The sequence below is a fragment of the Ptiloglossa arizonensis genome, chromosome 5 (assembly GCF_051014685.1).
Source record: "Ptiloglossa arizonensis isolate GNS036 chromosome 5, iyPtiAriz1_principal, whole genome shotgun sequence".
NCBI lineage: Eukaryota > Metazoa > Arthropoda > Insecta > Hymenoptera > Colletidae > Ptiloglossa > Ptiloglossa arizonensis.
This window is the reverse complement of record NC_135052.1, coordinates 25,320,725-25,342,230: the sequence shown is the minus strand read 5'-3', so window position 1 is coordinate 25,342,230 and position 21,506 is coordinate 25,320,725. Positions and strand designations below refer to the sequence as shown.

At 38.1% G+C, this 21,506-nt stretch overlaps 2 protein-coding genes across 3 annotated transcripts in view; one reads left to right on the top strand and one right to left on the bottom strand.

Annotated features, from left to right (window-relative positions):
* Positions 1 to 5,543, bottom strand: part of LOC143146947 (uncharacterized) — a 61,842-nt gene extending 56,299 nt beyond the window's left edge. The window contains exons 1-2 of the mRNA XM_076311708.1: positions 5,463 to 5,543; positions 5,275 to 5,301 (exon numbers count right to left, since the gene is read on the bottom strand). Of these exons, the coding sequence (XP_076167823.1) occupies positions 5,275 to 5,301; positions 5,463 to 5,543 (108 nt within the window). The remainder of the gene's footprint in view (positions 1 to 5,274; positions 5,302 to 5,462) is intronic.
* Positions 1 to 21,506, top strand: part of LOC143146885 (interleukin-1 receptor accessory protein-like 1-B) — a 301,118-nt gene that overhangs the window by 148,732 nt on the left and 130,880 nt on the right. The window lies entirely within an intron of this gene.

Here is a 21,506-nt window from a genome sequence, read left to right as displayed (position 1 = left end):
CAATTACAATTTTTTATATTTTCCATCGGATCTACACCACAGTATTACCAATGAATTCGCGCGATTCTCCCGATAAAAATGAATACAAACACGGTCCCATTCCGATCATGTTCAATTACGCTCAAAATCGAACGTTTTTGAATTTTGTAAATACGTATACTTTCGAATGGGGTCGTGTTTGGACTCATTTTCATCGGGAGAACCTCGTCGATCGATCTATAATACTTTTGTAAAGATACAACGCAAAATATAACAAATTATATATCGTATTAGGAATTGACACAAAAATACCTGCCTGCAGGTGTGTCGCTTTGAAGTTTCAAGCTACCCGTTACTACTTTTCCTTGCTCATTCTCAATATATCCCATTCACTGTTGTCCCCTTGGAACACTCGATCCGAAACCGTGTTCGAAAACGAATTCTCGACCGACCCCGGATTCAAGGAAACCGAAGCGAATTTTTTGCCTCGAAACCGGGGTTCACCGTATCCGGACCAATCGCTTAAAACGCGAATAGGTGGCTAATGGAAATCGAATCTTCCCGTCCAGCGCGTTTCCATTCCTTGTTCGAGATCGCTGGCGACTTCGATGTATCGATTCCAGCCGGACGCTGGCGACTCGCGAAACAGGCGAGTCCTTTGAGCGCGACAGGCTTTTGATCTCATCCGCGAGAAGCAACGAGAAAAAGTGGATTTACGTGACGCGGCCACGGGAAATCGAGTCGCGTGGAAGATTTCCCTCCACTCCCAGGGGGAGGGGGATAGATTCATCTGATTCGCGAGCCGAGTATCGGCTCGACAGGATTCACAGAGGATGCTCTGAATCACGTGATCTGACGTCTGAAAGAGAGAATGGGACTGGACCAGTCAACCAAAAGACGTTCCTTTGCAGAGAGTCTCTTATCTGCTGCATTACGGATTACTTTACTTTGCTTTGGTTAGCGCGTGCGCGCCAGGTGACAAAAAGGGACAGTTTTTTTTTTTCTTCGCTGTGTATATGGAGTTGGAACGATCTCCTTGCGATACGATTCTTGGTTTCGTGATTGGGGGAGGGGGGGGGGGGCACATTTGGGCGATTGTTATTATTGTCAACGGTGTGTTAAGTATAACAATACAAAAATTACAATTTATCTTAATTGTTGTACAATCGAGTTCTTACATTACAGTTTTTATAATTTACAACCGAATGTTCCACGAACGAAATTCCCGGCTAGTATGTACAGTGATTAACTGGAAAGAATGCTTTTGGATGGAATTCGGACGTAACGATTAGTATTTTTTTGAAAAAGGTTATTTCATTATTGAACGAGAAGTAATTTCTCATCGAGTGTCTTGTGAACGAAATTCCAGCTGGAATGTACAGTTCGCAACTGGAAAAAATGCTTTTGGATGGAATTCGGACGTAACGATTAGAATTTTTTTGAAAAAGGTTATTTCATTATTGGACGAGAAGTAATTTCTCTTTGAGTGTCCTGTAAACGAAATTCCAGCTAGAATGTACAGTTCGCAACTGAAAAGATTGCCTTTGGGTGGAATTCAGATGTATCGATTAGAATTTTTCCGAGGAAGGTTATTTCACTATTTGTCGAGGACTAATTTCCGATTGAGTGTCTTGTGAACGAAATTCCACCTGGAATGTACAGTTCGCAACTGAAAAGAATGCCTTTGGGTGGAATTCAGATGTATCGATCAGAATTTTTTGGAAATGTTACTTGACTCTATTGGTCAGGATTTTGTGTCATGCACACTAATCGCTATCTCGAAAATCCAGTTTGACAAAGAATCACTGAAAAGCATTCTTTACAGCTGCGTACAGTACGTAAACGAAAGAATGCGACTCCCAGAGTTGTCGAGGCAAAGCGAGGAGACGAGAAATAGATGGGGTAAATAAATAATGATTATGTGGAGAGGTCGTTACCCGGTGATCTTGAACAGTCACTATTCTCTACCTACTATCTCCCCTCACCATCTCAGAATAGCGTCATTGTATATTTAGTTCAGTGACGAATCGATCAGCTCGGTTTCAGGACTCGTCGTATTCGTATCGATAAGAAAGCTGATTGGTGACTTTCAGCTTGAGTGGTAAGTACTGTCTACCAAGAGTATATTCTAGTCTACTCTGGTAGACTTCAGGTGTCGACAGCCATAAGCTGCTTTCTCCACCGAAAAACCGATTGTTCACCTTCCATAGGAAATTCCTTTATTAAAGCTCTGAAAACAAGGTTTTACGAGTCTTTGCCACGACTATACTTTGAATAAGAATTTTTAATAAAGATGCAAGTGACTAACCAACCTTCCTTTCGCGAAACCATACTTCAAACGCGACGCGGTGAAAACCATACACCGATTAGAATGTTACCCACCCACGTGACAGTTTGTTCCTAGCTCGACTTTACAGAATTTCAATTTTGTATCAATTTACATCAATGGTTTCCAAAAGCGTCCATCTGAAATAATTTATAGACAAAGAATCATTTTTTCTTTTTTCTTTTTTTTCATTTTTTTCTGCGTTGAAAAGTTTCTTGAAAAACACACATTCTCCAGATTAAAAAATCCTTTAAGCAATCTATGAATATCCACACTCTGAATGAAGTGTCTATTATCCAAAATAATTTATAGACAAATTTTTTTTCTTCGTCTTTCTAAGTGTCAAAAATTACTCCACACTTAATTTTTCTACGTTGAAAAGTGTTTCGAGAAACACACATTTTCTAAATTAAAAAATCCTTCGAACAGTATATTTTTCTCTATAGAACATTTCTTCGAGTAATTTACATTTTTCTCCATCAAAAGTTTGTCCAAGTCATCGACATTCTTTCGCGTTGAAAATTTTCCTTGCACTCCCCTCCCCTCGAATCCCCCCCCCCCACATTAAAAAAACACGACTTCACATTCACGTAGAAAAAAAAAGCAAAAAAAAAATAATATACTGCCAAAAAGAAGCAGCGTGGAATTCGCATTTTTTTCGAACGTCGCACGGACGAAAAGGTACCACCCTATATATGTGTGTATTTGTGAAACAATCCCTGCCGGGCGTAAGATGGAACGAGCATTTCCACCGCGATTACAGACCACCTCCCCCTCCCCCGTGTATCCCTTAATTCCCACTCGCGCGACGCTTTTTAATTACCGACGCGCTTTTAATTACGCTGGCGTCGCTCGAGCCCGCGTAGCCCAGCGCGGCATCCACCCATTCGCGAATTTGTATTTTATCGGATGATAGCCGATCAACTTTCGCCCGGTATAATTGTCGGCTTAGTCCTCTTTAATTGCTCCTCTTTTCGAGCGTCGCTTCAAGCCACGTCCACCGGCATAATTGTAACCCTGCTCGGCGGCCGTAAATCCGGGCTTTAACGATCGGGTGGTGGGGGAACGGGGCGGAGGGACGACGGAGTGGGAGGAGCGAACAAACAGCCGATCGTCGTTCGAGGTATTTTCGCAATTTCGCAAATAGCATTCGCTTATTAATCCTAGTAATGAACCGTTGATCGCGTGTCTCCCCATCTTTCTTCCCCAGCTTTTCTCGCGACGATAATTATCCTACCAGCTCTCCCAATGGAGGGGGAAATTTGATTGGGAATAATTGTCGACCAACGAAGAGCAATAATTTATTCGATTCTGTAATTCTATTCTTCCAAATGGAAGAAAAAATAACGACTGTATCGATTCGATTGTATAGCTATGTTCTTGTAAAGAAGTGTACTCTTATAGAATACTAAATAATAGATTCCATTTTACAATTATATTCTTCTTAAGAAAGAAATGACACTCTTATATAGTATTAAATAATGCTATCGTTTCAATTTTATAATTCTATTTTTGCAAAAAAGAAGTAATACACTCTTATAGAGTACTAAATAACACTCTTATAGAATACTAAATAACGGTATCGATTCGATTTTACAATTATATTCTTCTATAAAAAAATTTCTGTGCAATACTAAATTATGCTATCTGGATATTTACAGTCCTATCTATCGTTTCATTTACAAGGAAAAAATTATGCATTTGTAAATAAAAGATAAAAAATTATAGGATCGCAAGTTTTTATATTATATGCAATTGTTACATCGTATATAATTTGAATTGTTTATATCTTCACAATTATCGAGTGTCTACACTTAATGTTTTGCATATTGCATTGAGGATCTCTTTTTCATCGTTCTGCAAAACGGTGAGAAGTACAATTTGGAACGTTTAATCCTGTTTACAAATAAATTTTTATTCTAACAAAACCAATGTATTTATTAACATTTATTCGATCGGGCAGTGTAACTTTTCTATTCGTTAATTGTGGAATATTTGATTTTATGATTCAATCAAAATTATTTATCTCTTGTGGTTGTACGAAATTTTTACGCAGACAAGAATTCTACCCATTTCTGTTCCTAAATTAATCGATGATCGAGAAATTCCATGCTACCAAATTTCGATGCTCGGCACGGAGATTAAGGGGCCGCTTATTTCGGCTGAAATTATGAAATATCGATCATAATTTGATACAGGAATTATTATTATTATACCGGTAAAGACCCTTGGGTAGTATCCGTAGAAAATACACAATAAGTGGAAAATCGAGGGTGCAACTAAATGTGGTAATATGTGGAATAGTATTTATATTATTTATTATAATGAGCGAAATTATGTGTAAATTTCTTTAACAAGATTCGAAATGTAACAGGTGCTCTAGAAAAAGAAATCAATATATTTTAACTATAGTTATTCTTACCAGATATTGTAACACGTTGCATTAAGTGAAAATGAAAATTTTTTCCAAATATCCAGGTCGAAAAATTAAATTTAAAAAATTCTAAGCAACAACTATAATTATTCTTACCAGATATTGTAATACGTTGCATTAAGTAAAAATGAAAAATTTTTCCAAGTGTCTAGGTGGAAAAATTAAATTTAAAAAATTCTAAGCAACAATTATAATTATTCTCACCAGATATTGTAACACGTGGCATTAAGTACAAATGAAAAATTTTTCCAAATATCCAGGTCGAAGAATAAAATTTAAAAAATTCTAAGCAACAACTATAATTATTTTTACCAGATATTGTAACACGTGGCATTAAGTACAAATGGACAATTTTTCCAAATATCCAGGTCGAAGAATTAAATTTCAAAAATTCTAAGCAACAATTATAATTATTCTTACCAGATATTGTAACACGTGGCATTAAGTAAAAATGAGAATTTTTTAGTCGTAGTGTTAAATTTAAAAAATTCTAAGGTTACAAAATAGTCCATATGTATACTGCTATAATACTCACCCAACCCAAACTCGATCCAAACTCGGTCTACGAGCCTCTGGAACAACCCACGGAGGCTAGAGCCTCGCGAGAGCGATAGCGATAGAAACGTTCAGAAAATAGCACAACGATGAAAACGAAAGACGCATGCGATCATCCTAGAGTTCGAAATCGCGATAAATTCACGGCCTGTCCAAACGACCACCGACAGACACATTATAAGGGGAATGTTCCAAGAGACGACAATCGAATTCCCAGCGAGCCTGTTCCTCGAACAGGGAGGCGTGCATATGTAGCTCGCACCCAAGACGCGTGTTAACCATGAAATAACATTCCACGAACTCCCTTCCTAATGTTTACGGTTCGGGGAAACGTTTCGAGCCGTTGGAGCGGATCCATCGATCGCACCTGCCGCCCACGCATTATTATATTTATACGAGGTTATCTAGACCGAGCGCGGAACGCTAACTCGCCGGGACACCAACCGGGCCATGCTGCGCGCCAACTATTCACGCGGTAGAAAGTATTGGTCGTTCAAGGTCACTCTCCATGGCAGTGACCCCTTCTCTGTGCATTGTTACGTCAGCCTGAACATCTGTTCGAGAAGTAGAGAACGCGCGCCAGAAATAGAGAATAATATATACAGTGACGAAAAAACACTCTGTATAAGCATTCGGTTGTTCGGAAAATCGTTTCCTTTTCCAAAATGGAGAATATATAGTTCAATCAAATGTTTATACATTTATACTGAAAAAACCGTGTTTCATTTTCACCAAAAAAAAACTATTTATTTGCTCTGTGTAAAGGTTTATTCGATCGACGGAAATATAATTTAATCGTTCAATTTATATTTTTATAAACAAATGTTGCAACGAAAGTGATTTATCTTTTATCGACAAGTTGATTTAATTCTGACCAGAATTCAAAAGACCAGGAAAAGATTGACAAAATTTTTATCCGCATAAAAATTTCGAACAATTAGAATTTCAATTGCAAAATTAAATATTCCGATAAAAATTGTTCACTTTGTAGACGTCACGAATATATTATATATTATACATCGGTTTCGTTCGAATAAAAATTTTCCCCTCTCTGGCACCTAGACACAGGTGTGCTGATTATTTTTAAAAAAACTATAAAACGTAGAGGAACTATAAACGTTCGATATATAGCTAGGGTAGACTCCCTTACACTAAGGGGCACATAAATCTTTGTACATTATCGTTCTCGAAAATTGAATTCCCACCGTTTTGTCGTTTTATCGTTCTATCGGCAACGACGAAATTCTTCATTGATCGAGGTGTGCATCACAGGGAACGGGAGCCCGTGAAAATGCAGCACGGAGTTCCACGAATGCAAATATCATTTCGAGGCGGGCAAGTGCGGTAACACGGTTACCCAGCGTGCAATACTCTCGTTCCGCGAGAGAAGAGCCCGAATGTGAAGATAGAAAGGTGGAAAGGTTCAGCTAGCTTGGAGAATTTCTAGAATTATTGACAAGTCACGCCTCCCCTCCATGGAAGGGAGGAAATTTACAAACGAACCGCAGCGTACCACTCTGAAATCGCGAAAAGCCCAGGCCGACTTGTACGATTAATTTTAACATTTGATTTTAATTATTTTAGTAATTAGTCAACGTTTGAAGGTTCCAGTGCGCACATTCAGTGAGCTGTTACGTGTACTGAATTTTTGAAACTGTTATTGACAACTTTTCCGTGTTCACTGTAGTCCGCTCTTTGAGAAATGTATAGCCTGGCCAAGTGAGAGTGAGGTGCGCGGAGACGCCTGGGGGAAGTGGGCGGGGACAGAAACTTTCACTCCGCGCGAGGAGGGGCGAGCGATATCTTCGCGAACCAGAGCGCTCGTTTCAACTCACGCGCGGTCAGTGGGCTACGCCTGCAGGCCAATCGACGTCACAGTAGGCGGGACATGCGGAGAGCTGTCGCGGTATTGCTACACTTCTGTGCCTAAGACACCGAATAGGAAGTGGAGGGGGATGGTGCTCCGCACTGATCCCTTCTATCGGTTCATGCATGCGTATTTGGAACTTCACTTTCTCGAACGAGGTATATACACCGATGTACATTTTTAATTGTGAAAATTACTATCGCGAGCAATTATTAAAATCCGTATATACAATTTTGGCGATCTAATATTTATGAAACATAAGTCTGCAATTTGAATATCATAGTGTATTGTATATTATATAATTAGACCAATCTAATTTCCTTTTATACTCAAAAATTCTTTTTTTTCTATTACAGGATTTTTGCTCGTCTTAATTTATTTAAAGTATTTTTCATTGCCCCTAAAAATTATCGTGCATCCGAGTTTAAAATTGAAATTGTTAAACAATTGTTAAAAAATTATTGTACATATGATATTTGCTCAAAGTGTTCAAATTGTACGTTATATTTTTCAACTTACTCCGAGCCAACCGTGCAAACGTGTGACGCAAACATTGAAATTTTTAAACAATTATTGTATATTAGATACTTGCTGTAAGTGTCCAAATTGTACGTTATATTTTTCAACTAACTCCGAGTCAATCGCGCAAAATTTGAAAGCGTAAATAACACGTTCGTGTTACTTAGACTGAAAAGCCCGCGTATACGGGGAAATAAATTAGAAGTGGCGCGAATAGTATCTCGGCCAGCTTTGGGAAAGCTCTCTTATCCATCGAGTCTCGGAAGTCGCGTTTTCGGAGCTGTTTGCCATTTCGTTACGCCACACCTCTCATCCACTCTTTGCTTTCACGCTCTTAAACTCTCCGAGTCGCGTGAAAAAGCGGTGCAGCGCTGCTGCTCCACGAAAACGATATCGCTACCGTGTTTAACAAAGCTTAAATCATTGCTTTAATCATTAACTATTTAATTTTAATTACTATAATTTTTAATTATTTAAATTATTCTTTCACAGCCAACCGTATGACCGACTCACAATTTCAGATTCGGTATTAACAATTAAAATTAACAATTAAAATTAATAAAAATTAACAAATAAAACTAATAATGAAAATTAACAATAAAAATTAACATTGAAATTAACAATTAAAATTAATAAAAATTAACAATTAAAATTAATAAAAATTAACAAATAAAATTAACAATAAAAATTAACATTAAAATTAACAATTAAAATTAATAAAAATTAACAAATAAAATTAATAATAAAAATTACCAATAAAAATTAACATAAAAATTAACAATTAAAATTAATAAAAATTAACAATTCTCACTCGATAATAATCATCTTACTTCAATTTATTATTAATAGTACCTAAAATTTTGGTGTTACGATGATTCTGATTTATTTTCTATTTTTAACAATTTTCATTTCACTCCAACTGTCGAAGAAATAAAATTTATTTTTCAATAACATATTACGATCGTCAACACGGTTAATAGATTTTGAAAATCCGTAAACTTTTAAATTCTCACTTTGTGCACTCATCGGATCTCACCCGGTATACGCGATCTCGTTAGGAGATTATTTACCTGTATTTATCAAATAGAAAAAGTCACATGTTCTTGATTTTCCGGTGAGTAGATATAATCTTAACAAGCGTCGTCTCAATATGCAAACGATCCAGCACTGATATATAGCCCCTGATATGCTCTCCATACACAACATATACACATCGTCGTGTTGGTTGCTCACGTTTGTCAAGTGTAATAAATTTCAATGTCCGCTCTAGAAGTTTTCGTAATAACACTACAAATAGAATATTTACAATTATTTTGATACTTTATGCGAGAATATTAACTTGTTTTGCTCGTTATGCACTTTCGAAGTCTCTGTTCGAAAACTGCATTCCATTTCTCTAATTTATCGTTTCGTTGCATTTATATGAGACCATTCTGTGTCTCTATTTACAAACGCATTATCTATTCTGTCGTTAATGTTATACATTATTCTATCGTGTTTGAACGGGTCTCCAAGTCGTTAATAAAATTGTTATTATTAGACCACGGATTTTATGTATTTATAGCGTATGCTAATACGAGAATATGTGCAAAATGTAAGCAGAATATACTCCATGAACTAGTGCAATGGTATTAATATATTATTACGTATAAGTGCACACATTCCGTGGAAGTTTAGCGTATTGTTTTACATTCGTGTACGTTAAAATAGCGTAAGATAAAATAGGACAATTACTGCGCAGCGCAACAATAATTTATATTATAAAATAACCTTGTGTTCACATTGCATTAACATTCAGAGATAAAGGAATTCAATTCTCGCGCCACAATGAAGCACTTTTCCTCGCAAGGAAACGTCTCTTTGGCTCAAAATTTACTTAAACGTAATTAAATTTCAAGAAAGAAAAAAACACGATGTAAAAAAAAAAATACAAGATAATCTTTCAGGAGCAATGAAATACTTCAAATAAATTAAAACAAGGAAAAATCCTGTAATAAAAAAAAAAAGAATTTTTGAGTACAAAAGTGAAAAAGAAAATTATATTAGTCTAATTGTATAATATATAATAAGCTATGATACTTAAATTGCACACTTATGTTTCATAAATATTAGATCGCAAAATTCTATGCACGAATTTTAATAATTCAGTACAAAAAAAAAAAAAAAAAATTACAATACAACAAACGTTACGTTTTACGAGAAATTGTATGAATTAAAAGCAGAAGAAAGAATTCTCGCTTGGCAAAAATTTATTGATATTATAACGGAGCTTGATTGTTACCGAACAAAAGCAATCGGAGAAAAAGGTCCTGATTAATTATCATCTTCCTGGAGCAGTATATATATATATATATATATATATATATATATATATATATATATATATATATATATATATATATATATACCTACCGACTCCTTTCACGGATGTTCTCCCAGTCTCTTACTCGGTATCGGAGCCACGGTTGATTTCAATGTCCTTAACAGATCGTTGGAGTAGGATATTCGAATAAAAGGGGACGATTCCAGTATTCGTGGCCCGAAGCTCGGAATACGGTCGCTCCGTGGTGACGTCGATCGTAAATTTCAAGCGAAACGAAGAAACCCTCCGACGCGAAATGGAAACCGCGAGTACTCGCGACATTCGAGTCATCCGCGTGGAATCGAGATCCTCGCGTGACGCAAGAGGGATATACGGGGAAACGCGAAACCAGCCTCCAACCCCATTGATTTATGCGAGTTCGAGTTTTTCGTCGCGGTAAATAAAGAAATTGCGAATCGAAACGATCGATGGTGCGCCGACATCGCGAAACGAACCGCTGGGTGACGATTATTTATTCTAGAAATTAATTGTTGTTCATTTGTTCGCGTTTATCTTAACGATAACGGTACCGTTGAATCGGCGAGGTTCTCCCGAGTAAAACGAGTACAAACACGAGGCAAATCGCACGAACTTGATTCCTTCAAATTTAAATAGTCCGAATTTTGAAAATAATAAACAGCGGCGAAGTTTCTCCGATTTGTGCCGTGTTTGGACTCGTTTTACTCGGGAGAACCTCGCTAATCCGACGACGCCATTGTTGCAAAGATAAAACGAACCCTGTTGAAATTAAAAATTTTTTAACTGAATATTTGACTCTATCGCTATCGTTTTGGATCGTCGTAGTTTTAATGTATCTACTCGTCGTCTTTCTTTACAGGATCAGTTGGAAACACTGAACAGTGGAAATGCACTTATTATTTTATAAAAAATCAACGAATGCAATTGTACCGGTCCAAGCATTCAGTTTTGTTTAATGTACATTTACATCTTATATTCGGTTGGTAAATGTAGATTAAAAACTATACCGACGTAATTGAGACGTGTCGTAAAATATAATTCCCTGAAAGTATAGGTTGTTCAAGTGCATTATACACGCTATAGCGGCCGTTATCTGAGAACTTTTTAATTATATTAGAATAGAAATAGCGGGCCCCGCAATTTCTAGTTGCTCCGGACCCCGCAATCTCTAAGGGGCGGCATTGTTCGAGTTATTTCTCGACGATTTGCATAATCGGAGCATAAATCCCAACTATAATGACGAGCCGTCAGAAGTATTTCCACGTGGTAGTTCTACGCGACTCTCTGCCATGTAATTTTAGATGTTCCGACGAAAATTCAGTCTCCGTAATATCGCAGGGGAACTCGTGGAATCGACTCGAAGATTCAACGACGCTTTGCCTTTACCTGACAGCCCTTCGTTTACGTGGAAATGCATACGTAATTACCTAATCGAGTTACCCGTCACTCGCACAGTGGCGTCTAAGGAGCTTTGAAATTGCAACAAGACGACTCAAACGTTGATAAAAATTTACAACTTGGCGAAAATCTAGTTCAAGCTATCCCGATAATGTAAATACATTTTATACGAACGATCCCAGGGATGAGAATAACTTCGTTGTAAAAATTATAAATATTCATAGTGGCGTGAATATTGGGGAAGAAGTTTCGTTCGGTGCTTTATGATTCTTGATATTTTGCAACGAGTATGCGCGACTCGTTATTTAAACGAGCTACGAGCAGTTTCACCATCATGTAAGAGTGTCGTAATGGTAAAAGACAAACATTACTAATTTTAAAAATATTACTCAGAGAGAAAGTAGAAGTAAATTTGTTAATAATCGAATAAAGTAATTTTTCTGTTATTGGGTTGTTCGTAAAGTCATTTCGTTTTTCAAAATGGAGAATGTATAATTTAATAAAATGTTTGTACACTCTAAAAAAATCGTGTTATTTTCACCAAAAAAAATTTTTTTCCAAAATGGAGATCATATAATTTAATAAAATGTTTGTACACTCTAAAAAAATCGTGTTTCACTTTTACCCAAAAAAAATTTTTTCCAAAATGGAGAATATATAATTCAATAAAATGTTTGCACACTCTAAAAAAATCGTGTTTCATTTTTACCAAAAAAAATTTTTTCCAAAATGGAGAATATATAATTCAATAAAATGTTTGTAAACTTTAAAAAAATCATGTTTCATTTTCACCAAAAAAAACAAAACGACTTTTCGAACAACTTAATATAATTTTAGCTTGAAATTTTTCGATCTTTTTTATTACTAGTCTCAATTGGTAAGGGCAAAGAAGGACGAAATGAAGTAAGATGATTTTTGCAATAAAATTGAAAACCCACCGAAAAATCTGTAATGAGGTGAAACCGTATCGAAATAGACCAGTAGCACAGAGTGCACAATGCGTATCTTCGTTCGAACGAATGAAAATGAGTCATTCGATACCGTGATCGCGTCTGCCTTGGATAGCTCTAAATAGAGTATAAAGTGATAAGAGTGAACTGTTCTAAACTATAAATGACAAGTGTTTGGGTCATGGTGAAATAGATGAGTCGTCGTACTGGTTTCAGTATGTCTGTCACGATTAATGGGATTGATGTTAAAACAAGGATGCTACAATAATAACTAATGTAACAATGAAGACTCTTTCAATGATCCTCCTTGGTGATGAACCTTGACCATCTCATCTTGGTACTCTAAGGGTTGACAATACCTTATCTTTGTAACCGTTCTAAACTATAAATAACAAATGTTTGGGTCATGGTGAAATAGATGAGTCATCATACTAGTTTTAGTAAGTCTGTCACGATTAATGGAATTGATGTTAAAACAAGGATGCTACAATAATGACTAATGTAACAATGAAGTAACAATGAAACTCCTCTTTCAAGGAGAGAAAGAGTCCTTGGTGAAGAACTGAACTATGACCCTCCATGAACCTTGACCATCTCATCTTGGTACTCTAAGGGTCGACAATACTCCCTACCTTATCTTTGTAACCGTTCTAAACTATAAATAACAAATGTTTTGGTCATGGTGAAATAGATAAATCGTCATACTAGTTTTAGTAAGTCTGTCACGATCAATGGAATCGATGTTCAAACAAAGACACTACATCAATGACTTGTGTAACGATGAAGACTCTTTCAAGAATCCTCCTTGGTGAAGAACCTCGACCATCTGATCTTGGTACTCCAAGGGTTGATAATACTCCCTATCTTATCTTTGCAAGGAACGTACACTTGATCTTTCTTTGCTCTCGACTGCAGACAATCTTACAAAGACCTATTATTATTATTATTATTGTTACCAACCGTTAACCGTCTGCACCGTTAAGGATTGGTGAACACTTCGACTCGTCCAAGTCGGAGACACCGAGTATTGTACCACGCGGATGAAACCGCACGATGGGAGAAGGCAAACACAGTCTTCCACGTAGGTTTCAGCTTTCCATGAAGTTGGTGACTGAAGTGGCGCCGGAAGATCCGCTCCGGAGGGCAAAAGTTTTCAGGAAATACCCGTCGGGATGAAGCGGGACCGCCACGGCTACGGATCGTTGACTGTCGTTTGTTTGTTGCAACGGGGGAAACGAAATCGCGTTGGTCTGCGCTTTGTCGCCACCCAGTTCGCTCTGGTTTTCCATGGAAACGGTTTTTCCGAGAGTGTCGTTGAATAATCTCCCCGTTCGCTATCGATCGTGCTCACGAGGGACACGAAGGTCGCGAACGGTAATTTCATTCCGCTGGTCTGGCGTCGACGGTGAAAAAACGACGGTTATTAAAATCGTCGACCCATGGATGTATCTGATATCGAATCCTGGGAGTGAACGACGAGACAAGATGGATTCACGTTTGATAAAAAATCTGCTTTCGTTAACACTTCGCCGATAGTTCGATTCGCGTCCGGCTAGTGGCCTAGCCACCGTGCTCGATAACAGGCTTAACTTGAACTTGTGTAACCGATCGATCACCGAAACGAAATTTCGAAACAAATTTCATCCGGGGCTCTTCGGGACTTAATCCGTCATCGATCGTTTAATACTTTTTTGGCACAATCCGGATACACTCGTCCTGCAATGTTCCGGAAATGGTGAACGAATCTTGGATTCGATTAAGTCCGAGCGACGTGAGTTGATAATATTGTAGAGAATTTCTATTTTCGAGGACAGTAAGATTATTTTAATTAGTGAAAAGGAAGGAGCAAACAGTATTGGAAAGGGTTGCATCAGGGCCACGTAGGAGTACGTAACAAATGTTGTATAAAGAAGGATAGAGACTGTGGGTCCAATCTGACCCAGACTACTTATTCATCAAAAGTAAATAACTTAGCAAAGCTGACTAACAAAGAAAAACACTACCTCTAATGAAATATAGTTCAGTTGTGTATCAAGAGTAGGAAAGACAGAGGATAACTTTCGAGCCAGATCCAAAGATGTTATTAATGACGCTAGGAAATAGTAAAAATGTCAGAAGGAAGAAGCAGGTGCACGAAGATACGCTGGACACTGGTCAAGAGTTTTCACGGTACAGCCTGGTCGGGCGAGAACAAGGTTTGAAATGCGCATGCGCAAACCGGAGGGAGTGTTCGGTGCGGAGTCCTATCCACCTCCACTTGTCATTTTGTATCTTGGGCATTGGAACGTGCCACTTGTACAAAAGACCTCGTTCTTACTTGGCTGGGCTACATCAATTGTAGGTGATTGTCTGTGAGCTAAAATTAAAGCTCTAACTCACAAAGGTACCCATGTACCCTTCTCTAAATCAAGGTATCTGTCTCCATCCATTTTCACCAAGTACGTCCTGGAAACCTCATTCTCGTTTTGCCAGGCTATAGGCTATAAGGTACCCATTTACCCTTCCCCAAATAAAAATGTCTGTCTCTACCCACTTTCACCAAACACGTCCTGGAAACATCATTCTCGTTTGGCCAGGCTATAGGCTATAAGGTACCCATTTACCCTTCCCCAAATGAAGGTGTCTGTCTCCACCCACTTTCACCAAGCGCGTCCTGGAAACTCACTCTCGTTTTGCCAGGCTATACATTCCTCAAAGATTAGACTTCAGTGAACAAAGAAATGTCATCGATAATTTCGAAAATTTAATATCGACAAAAAGGAATTGTTTGGAATATTCTAACCAAAGTTTTCTGCCTCCTCCTACCCCAACAAAAGGCTCGCCTTTTGAGATTCTCTCTTGGCCAGGCTATACATTCCTTAAAGATTAGACTTCAGTAAACAAAGAAATGTCATCGACAGTTTCGAAGATTTAATATCGACAAAAAGGAATTGTCTGCCCTATTTTCAGCCAAGGTTTCCTGTCTCCTACTTTCACCCCCCATCCCCCACCCCCAACCCAACTCTCTCTTAGCCAGGCTGTACATCCCACCGCCCACGAGGTACGCGCAAAAAGTTGGAGCCCGCGAACAATTTAATTTGCAGCGAATCGCGATCAGCATTTTATCAGGGTAACCCTGGAAACAATTCTCGTTCACGGGATCGATCCTCGACGAGAACGAGGCATTTCCGGTTCGAACTGGCGAACCTTTCACGGGAAAACAACGAGTCTCGCCAGGACGGAAATTACGCGTGTAATCGTTGTGAAAATTCGCTGCACGAAAATTTTCGTTGCTAATTCGTGGCTCTATAATGCAAGCCCTGTTGGATATGAGCTCGTCGTTTTTGGGCTGATTTATCAAGCGACGCGCGTTTGTCACGGTTGCTGCAAACACGCTTTTGGATTCAACAAACTTCGAACTGCAGATTTATCCGCGTCGTTCGTGCTTCTCAACCGATTCAATCTACCAACGAGTCCTGATTGTCCATCCAATCCCAATAGTTAGTGAGAGTTTTTGCAGGATCGACTGATTTCACGACTCACTGGGTTTAGGTTATCTAGATAGATTCGATTAGATTCCTCGCGACAGACGGTAAGCGTATAAGGGCATGAAAGACCTTCGTGTTTTGGGAATTACTTTATCCTAACCACCGTGCTCTAGAAACTTTTGATCAGAGTACTGTGTACCCATATACAGTACGATGCACGAGGAGATTGTGATTCAGAGAGTGAGGAATCCTCAAGTAATCAGGGCTTCTCCACGTGAGCGTTTTACCTCGTGTAAAGTGTGTGGCTACTATTGGCCCCCAGGATGTACAGTATGCGTGTGAGAAGAATGCACTTGGCTATTTAAAGAATTCCCAAGTACTTACGATTACTTATATAGGCATTTTACCTCACATAGAGCATGTGGCTACAGTTGATTCTCTCTATGTACAGTATATATATGAAAAGATTACACTTGCCTATTTTAAAATTCACCGAGTACTTAGAACTCTTCTATATGTGCATTTTACCTCTAGAGTATGTGACTACAGTTTGACGCCTGAATGTACAGTATAAATATGAAAAAATTGCACTTGTTTATTTAGAGAATCTCTAAGTACTTAGGACTCCTCTACACATGCGTTCAATCTTATACAAAGTATGTGGTTATAGTTCTTTCCGTGGATGTACAGTATACGTGTGAGAAGATTGCACTTACCTATTTAAAGTATCTCCAAGTATTTACGACTCCTATATGGGCATTCTACCCCAATCATGGGGTAGAATGCCCCATACATATACAGCTTGGGTACCTAGATGTACAGTATGTATGTAAAAAAATTGCATCCAGAGTTGTGTACACATAGTAACACTATCTTTTACCAATTCCTAGCAAACTATTTATAAAGTAAAATTGCATATTGTATACTACAGTATTCTCACTGGCACACAGTACATTTTAGAGAAAAAAAAAGAAAATTTCAATTTTGACACTTATATTAATTTATACAAAATCCCTTCGATCTTGACCACGTCAGGTTTTGTGTCATAAATCCGTGCAAGAGTCTTCCTCACCGCCTGGTAAACGGTGTCCCTACATCGTCCAATCCCGAACTGGATTTAACCGCCAAGACATCGATTTGCCATGAGACCACCATTCGCTATCACGCGTCGTATCGTGGAATTTCTCGAGACACGACGACGAGTTCCCTTTGGGTGAACCGACTCGCCGTTTAAAAGCAACTAATTAAAGGTAATGAAAAGTCAGACCGATGTTTACAAGCTGCCACGATCGTGGCGTTGATCGCGTGCACTTTTATTTGCTCGAGCCAGTAGCCAAGCTGCTAATTAAAGCCGTATAAGCGATCGAGGCGCGTGAAAATCTCCCGAGCCGTTTTTTCGAGGCTCCCAGAAACGATCGTGAAATATTCATTTATTTATTCGACGGATGAACGCCTTTTGGTATAATGAAAAATAATTACAACGAACGAATGTAAAACGTATTTAACGGTCGATACGAGTTATCGATACTGTGTAAAAAAAAAAAAATTCGCAAAGTAGTACGCGAGATGGAAAATTAATAAATACACAATATCGCGTATATAAATAACGTTTAAAGACAGATAACGATTTTTTGAGAATATTTTTGTTCGATGACAAATAGAAATTCGTCGTACCGTCGAATATGTATCTACAAGTTTTTTGTCGAGGACTTCCAGTACTCGGGTCTTTTCTGACCCGAATATAATATTGCTTTTCTATAGTGGAAGCTATTATAATAGTTCGACCGAATGCTCTTATGTTTCCTTAAGAACCTAAATCCTTCCTAAATCCTTCCAGAATTTTTTTTTTTCAAATTTATCGTTAGAATGAAATTCAAGTTCCCGAAAAAATAACATTTACAAGACCAAAAGGCACGGTTCGAAAAAATTCTGTTTCGCAACGGAACTTTAACTTTAACAATCCATTTTAGGGGCACGTATTTTTCCAAAGGAAATTACGTTAAAAAAAACCATAATCCCGGTTTTGTTTTTTTCGTTCTCGGTTCTATCGGTAAACGCTCGCGCGCCAACTAAATGTGTATCGTTAAGGCCCATTCCAGTCGACCGAAGCGCTACTGTTCCCGGGTTTCAGTATGCGGCGCAACGTTACACCAGAATGTCACGGTGACGGTAACAATTACGGTTATCGTTATCGTATTACGAATTCAACCGCCTACACGAATAACGCGAGACAATACGAGGAACACGCTTTCCCTCAGGTTCTCGAAGCTTTCGTCAGTGACGTTGGAATTGACGCACCGTGTAGCTAGGGGGGTGGGGGAAGGTTTCTAGGACAACGCGTTTTCCTAGAAGCGGCCGCGATACGAATTGCAGTTGCAACATGCACGACCAACCTTCTGGTAGCGCCTCTCTCTCTCTTGAAATCGCGTCGACACGGCGAAATCCAGACCGAGAACTCTTCACTGGTTCACCGAATTTCCAATCCGTGCGTTCGTTCGACTTACTTAGTTTCTCTGCGTACAGAAACGGGCGGAATTTTTATTCAGAGCCGTGTAACTCGGGCCGACGCGGTAGCCAAAGTAACAACACTCGTGATATCTCCGACATCCCCACCACCGCACCGACGCCGGGCCTACCAGGAGCGCTACGAATGAAGGAAGTGGAATAAACGCGATAGCTAAGCGTGGCTCCTGGACGACCAGTTCTATAACCTTATCCAGATAAACGTTTGGAACGAAAAAGGACCTTCTTTTTATCCGTTACTAGTTGAATAAAAGCATTAGAATTTAAACTGTACAAAGAAATATTTCTTAACAAGTAAATGAAAAGTAATCCGATCGAGTAATCGCATTGACTTGTCGAGCGCTGTATACAGAAATATGGGTAGAATTTCTATCCGAACGAAAATTTCGGTAATTATTTACATACCTTTCCGATTCTCACGAAATTGAAATATGTTGTGAAAGTCAACATTCTGAACAACTTTCTCTTGTATATATAATAGCCACTCGGTCTTAGTTTCTGAGATATTCCTAAACAAATGTGAGTATTGTTACATTGAATTTTACGTATACGTACGTACATGTAACAGCATGCGTCACGCCGACCGGTAACCAATGTATATAACGGGTGATTGTACAATACCAAATATATAGTATTAACTTTTATGTTCACACTAAACCGTTCAGGTTTATCGGTACTTTCTTACCTAAGAGTTCATATTGCTTTGCCCTCTCTTACACAATCTGTAGAATATGTTCTATATGTAACAACTATTGTACAATTATTGATTCTTTTTATGTTTCTATTTCTATCTTTATGAACCAAATTCGCAAGGTTCTTTTTATTATGTATTTATTCCTTTTATCTATAACAGTGTACTCTTTCCTTTCAAACGTGTTTACTTGTTTATACAAGTGAATTCTTCTCAATTATGGTAATAAACTAACAATCTCATATATATCTTATTAACAAAGTTTTGAGTAGCGAATAAATAAGAAATAACTTTTTATTCCTTAAATAAAAATAAAAATTGGAACCGTAGAATGAAATATTGTATACGAACATAATAAATGGATAAAAAGTTCACTGACCGAATGAATGAACGTGACGAATCAATCGTTACGCGTTGATTTTATTTATAATTTTTTATTGAAATAAAATTTCACTCGCCTCTGACTGCATCGAGGATTCATTTATTCGTCCATCAATCTCTGTGCGTTGATTTTATTCGTCATCCTTTATTGAAATAAAATTTTGCTCTTCGCTGCATCCAAGATTCGCATATTCGCGAGGATGCTTCGCATACTGATCGTTGGCAGAACTCGATTTTCAAACATTATACGAGACACCACTGTATACTTACGTAAGGTTGGTCTCTCACGAGAAACGGCGTGTCGCAGATGCATAACGCGTGCTAACATGCTGACACATCGACGATTGATAATATTCAGTTGGCCTACTTGATACACTTTATTTGCATAGAATTAAAAACGTGCGCTACATTAAATCAAAATCACTATAAATGTAAACAGACGAACGATTTTCAACCGTTAGTGGTGAATATGTTGAGAAAATACTGCAAATACAGTGAGTGATCAAATTGTTATGAATTTTTTGAAAAAATATATATTTTATATTTTCGGTAGTATTATATCTATAATATATAATGGTGAAGTATATACACTTTCTTTTATTTTTTCATATAAACAGCAGCCTCGACTATAGTTTCATATGTTTACAATACTCATTTATTTAATTTGTTTATTTTTGTTTTTTTAATTATGGATTTTTATTACTATTCCAATAATTATAGATGCAAAAATATATATATATTTTTATATTGTAAAAGTTTTAAAAGATGTTGCTAAAAATATAACAGTTCATTTTTTTTCAAAACAAAAGTATCATTTTCGACTTTTCAAAACAAGAGTACCATTTTAAGTGCATTTTCAATTCCATTCACGACCAAACATTCAATTAATTTTTATTCAGTCTCCAAGTTTTCAAAATAATTCAATCATTCACCGTATGTATAATTTTATAATACTTTTTGCAAAAACTTGATTTTCTCTGCAAAATAGATATTTTTTTCTTAAGAAACTTGCCCCGTTTTAAAAAATTAAAAAATTCTCACTCCAAAGAGAATAAATTTTTCAACAAAAATGATCACAAATATCTGTACTCCTAGCGTGCCTACTAATTTATATTAAACATTTACATTGAACACGTTGTATCCTCCCAATAATCCCCCTACCCCTTCCCCATAAGACTGCACTCACTGCCCCCTTATTTCTCGAATTACCAAACAACAAGAAAAGCACAGAGGAACCATTTCGAAGAGCTCCTGGTCCCTTAAGGCGCGTTAAAAATTTCACGAGTATAGAGTGACGGGTGATCGAGAACGGATTCGACTTTTCGGTGAAAGGAGACCGGCAGCGGAACAGTAGGTGGGGCGAGGGACCGGAAGAAAAGCAAATCCTTTCGTTACCAGGAGGCTGACTCCTTTCTGTTTATTTTCCCTTTTTTTCCTGGTTCAACCTCTGATCCGTCCTCGGAGATATTGAAACGACGAAGGAGAAGAATAATGTAGCGCTCTTCTTCTCTTGTCCCCCCACCCCCCTTTCCGCTATCTCCCTCTTTCCAACTCGTCCTATTTCTCAAGGCTTTCACCGAGCTTTTTCCGTTTCGCGCGATAGTTTATCGAAGTCCTTTGACCGTGGAGTTTTTCCTCGAATTCTTCTTCGAACGTTTCATTCGACGAATCCACCTCTCCGCGCGTTTCTAGTCTCCTCACTCCCGCTCTATATACCCCACTCCTATCGCCTATCCCCACTCCTATCCCTTACCTCCACTCCTGTCCCCTATCCCCACTCCTGGCAACGTTGGCGCTCGAAAATCGAATAGCCGTGTTCCATTAATTCGCACCGATTAATTTTCCCTGGAAACGCGATCTGGTATCGTCTAGGGGGCGCAACGGTACACCATAAGAGGGGTGGGGGGGGGGGGGTGACGAAGGGAATTGTAATTAATACCCAGTCGCAGTCGATTAAGGAAACGCTCGCTGGGGAAGCAGCCCCAGAAGCGAGTAATCACGTGGAACGAATGGGAACTATTAAAGCACGGCACCCGAGACGATAATCTTCGCGAACTGTTTTGCGAGAACGGCGA